Below are 4,095 nucleotides of genomic sequence, written 5' to 3' on the forward strand. Positions count from 1 at the left end.
AGCCACCAAAGCCAAAAGCTGCAAAATACATGACAGTAAGTTATAATATAAATACATAAAATAATAACAAGCCTTTTCCACATAAGATATCAGTGTAATCCACTTAACATCTTAAATGGATATTGTAAGTTTGCCTAAGTTTATGGCAATCCAAAGTGATGATGAAAGTTTGTGTTTGACACAATGGAAGTTAGAGCAAGTGTTTGCAGGAGTGAGGTAACTATGAAAACTGCACTTTCATAAAACCCTGCCCATAACTTAGACAAGACGTACTTTGTAGGTAGGAGGGCCCGTGTTGGCTGGCATCTTCGTGTGAGATGACGTTCTGTACAATACTCTGTACAGCATTGAGGATGACTTGGTCTTGGCACAGGGACAGCATCGTGTTGATTTTGGCATCAAGCAGACTATGTCTGTGGGGGGACAGAAAATGTTGGTTGAGTGTTAGTTCTGCATAGAGAGAAGGGAAGGCAGAGGGAACAAAACTTGCACACCATGGTCAAATGTCAAAAAACATAGCAACATACATACAGTCAAACCTGGTCTACCGACCACCTGTGCATAACGACCCACTGTCCACTACGACCGCCGAAAAGCGGTCCCTTGAATTTTCCCATAGACGTAAGCATTAACATTTCTGTATATGACGACCACTGTCCAACGGGACCACGACCACCACTAAAGGCGACCGCACGTTACCTAAACACTGACAAAACGACCACGGCATGTGATTTTGTCACGCTACTTTAATGTTCACGGCGAAAAATGAGCGTAATTACCACAAATTATTTACCGCTATGCCCCCTCCCATTCTCATTACTTCTGGATCGGCACTTCACTCTACAAAGTTTCGGTGGCTTCGTGATGAGAATCTCAGGCTAAAATGCCATTATATCCAGGGAGCAGACATGAAAGCGTTTAGTTCTACCAGGCTTTTCGAAGATAAACAAAAAAAAAACGCATTTTCTGGCATAATAAAACATCTGACTCGCTGTTCTTCCCGAGAAATACGTATTTTGCACAGCGCGGTTCTGAATCGCGGCGTCTGCAGGTCGGAAATACGCTCCTCTGATTGGTTGAAACCACCAAAACAACAACAATTGCATGTATAATGACGGGGAAACCCCGGCGATCTCGCGCTCTGATTGGTTGGAGCGGTGCATCATGGGAACTTTGCTGCCAGCTCGACGCCATCTTGTTTCAAAGACTTACGTTTTAAAACGCAAAAGAACGCTATTTTCCACGATTACGTAGCACCATCCTAGTTGAAAATGCATAATCCAAAGAACTTTTCGTGGAAACATGTGTTAATATGTGAATTTATGGTGTCTCTAGCGTAATTTTGGGTTTCGATGCAGCCGTAAAGTGTGCTGAGAGTTAGCGTGGGTTTCCAAAAATATATACCCCGAAAATAATGTCGCATTTTTCACGTCACACAAAAACAAAACTCCCGCAAAGAAGAAGTCTGCAACATTTTCTGATCATAGCGATTACGTTTTGGGTAGAAATGTTCGTCGATGTGCACGATGTGCCGGCGTGCAGCTGCGTGATACCTCAGTTACAGAATATTTGTTGTCACATTAGGGCCGCGGTATGAGAAAAAATTATGCCGGCACGGCACGCTGCAAAAAGCCGGACGAATTACCAGCGTTTTTCTTTTTCAAATTATTCTTATAATATATCTATTATAAATATCATTACAAATATAATACTTTTTAATACGAAGAATAACATAAGTATACGTAATTTTAGCATTATATAACATCTTGTTATCTTGTAAATAATAAGAAGGACAAATGCGTTTCATGCATAAATTATCGATGTTCTGACTTGTCAGTTTCTTTACTGCCGCCACGTTGTTTTCTATATAAAGACCACCTATGTATGAAGACCACTTTTGCTGGGTCCCTTGAGTGGTCTTCTTATACAGGTTTGACTGTATATACAAAATTTGCTATCAAAGTCAGCCAAGAAAAATACACTTACACAATAGGAAACACCTTGGGAAATACCACACTGGCTTCCGCTAGGTATTCATACAGGATTCGCTCCTCTGATTCATCATTGGTGTATTTCACCAACGTTGCCTGGAAATGGATGCGCTTTTGTTAGTTTGTCCGAAAACATATCATGTGTTAATAGAAATTGCAATCTAAAGGAAGAATTTGATAGAATCTAAGCTTTAAGCAATGTTGTACAGAATGGAGTACTTACTAGGACAGTTAGCAGCAGTGCTTGTGTCTGCTGGTCTGTTAGCACCTCTTCATCCAACAGCAGGTTGTTTTCTGACAGCGAGGGTTTCCTGCTGCCTCCCCTGGCGGCCACTTCTGCTTGTTCTGCCACGCGTCTCACCTTCGGTGGCGAGCTCTGCTCCACGTCGCCACCGCTTGCCTCGTGTTTCGGAGACCCGCCCCCGCTGGCTTCTGCCAGCCGCGGGGACTTCTGCCCGACAAGTTCGAAGCTTTTTTGTCTCTTTGTGGCCAGGCCGGCGTCTGTGCTTAGCGACTTGTGAGCTTTGGTGTGGGACGGCAGTGGTGGGGTGTGGTGGCCTATGTGAATGTCCAAGCTCTTCTGACTCTTCGGTGTCCCCCGATCTCGACTACTTCTCTTGGCAGAGTCCTTCTGTCCGGACGCGGAATGGGTGGGGCTTGTTTCCATGACGATAGGCTCCTGGGAGGTTGCCTCGGCAAGGAGTTGGCTACTCCGGTGTTTCAAGACGCAGCGGCTCCGCACTTCGTCAGAAACTGAGATCAAGGCGGCGAGGTACGGAACACTCTCCTTACTGACTTCAAACTTGTCACTGTAATATGGTGAAATGTAGGTTGATGATCATAGGAAAACACTGTCACAGGCATTATGTGTATGTGGATAAATCTATGTCGGTATCATTTAAGCCTAAGGATAACTCCAGCAAGGTTAAATATTAGTAGTTCACAATACTAATCAATGATGCTCTACTCCTGTAAATGTCAGCATGAATAGACATATCTACAACAAAAAGCTTCCTACACTCAACTAGTAGTAGAGTGTAGTAAGCTTTTTGCTAGTACATGTTTATCTCCACAGCTTGTTCCAAAGAAGCTCACCAGTTTTTGTACTTGCTGATGAGCTGTAACATCAGCATGAGAAGTCGGATGGTGCGGGAAAACGTGGCGGGGTTGGGATGGCGGAAGCCCTTCAGAAGGTGACCGACCACGGCAAAGTTGAAGTTGGACTTGAAGCTGAGGCCCACCGAGTGGTCCATCTGCTTGAAGTGCCACTCCATGGGTTCCCTGGTCTCCATCAGGACCTGTTCAGGGCTCTGTAAGGAGGGAAGACACATGGCAATCAGAGACAGCAGACTTCACACCCTTACCCATACTACTCCATGGGTTCTCTGGTCTCCATCAACACCTGTTCAGGGCTCTGTAAGGAGGGAAGACAGCAGACTTCACACCCTTACCCATACTACTCCATGGGTTCTCTGGTCTCCATCAACACCTGCTCAGGGCTCTAAAGGGAGGGGAGACATAAGGCAATCAGAGACAGCAGACTTCACACCCTTACCCATACTACTCCATGGGTTCCCTGGTCTCCATCAGCACCTGTTCAGGGCTCTATAGGGAGGGGAGACACATGGCAATCAGAGACGGCAGACTTCACCCCCTTACCCATACTACTTTATGACCACTCCCGTCTTTAACAAACATGATGAGCACAGTATTGAAGATGTACTATGGCAATCCAGTATTTGCATATATTGGGAACCACAGAAACACAAACATACATGCACAGAAACAAGCAACAAAATACTCCTTTTCCTTTGGGGTTAGGTAACTATCATATTCGGGTAGCTCAGAAATCACCTATACTTCAAACAACTCTAAGAAATTTAAAACACTGGAATAAGATGTTTATGCAGTGCACCATACATATCAAATAGACAAATTTCTTACCTAAACCAATGAAGGCTTAATATGTGAGACTTAAAAAAAAATATCAAGTAGCTTTCTGATGTCCAGTATCTGATAACAGAGTTGTCATTGTGATCAATTCAGGAACAAAAATTTCATGTAGGTCTTTGTTTCTAGATTTGAACTGTAGTCTCGACAAATC

At 44.0% G+C, this 4,095-nt stretch overlaps 1 protein-coding gene across 1 annotated transcript in view; it reads right to left on the reverse strand.

Annotated features, from left to right (window-relative positions):
• Positions 1 to 3,337, reverse strand: part of LOC118411006 (neurofibromin-like) — a 3,711-nt gene extending 374 nt beyond the window's left edge. The window contains exons 1-5 of the mRNA XM_035813001.1: positions 3,087 to 3,337; positions 2,215 to 2,800; positions 1,987 to 2,087; positions 274 to 413; positions 7 to 18 (exon numbers count right to left, since the gene is read on the reverse strand). Of these exons, the coding sequence (XP_035668894.1) occupies positions 7 to 18; positions 274 to 413; positions 1,987 to 2,087; positions 2,215 to 2,800; positions 3,087 to 3,322 (1,075 nt within the window). The 5' untranslated portion in view covers positions 3,323 to 3,337. The remainder of the gene's footprint in view (positions 1 to 6; positions 19 to 273; positions 414 to 1,986; positions 2,088 to 2,214; positions 2,801 to 3,086) is intronic.
• Positions 3,338 to 4,095: the final 758 nt, after the last annotated feature.

The sequence above is a fragment of the Branchiostoma floridae genome, chromosome 3, assembly GCF_000003815.2.
Source record: "Branchiostoma floridae strain S238N-H82 chromosome 3, Bfl_VNyyK, whole genome shotgun sequence".
In the NCBI taxonomy this organism is placed as follows: Eukaryota; Metazoa; Chordata; class Leptocardii; order Amphioxiformes; family Branchiostomatidae; genus Branchiostoma; species Branchiostoma floridae.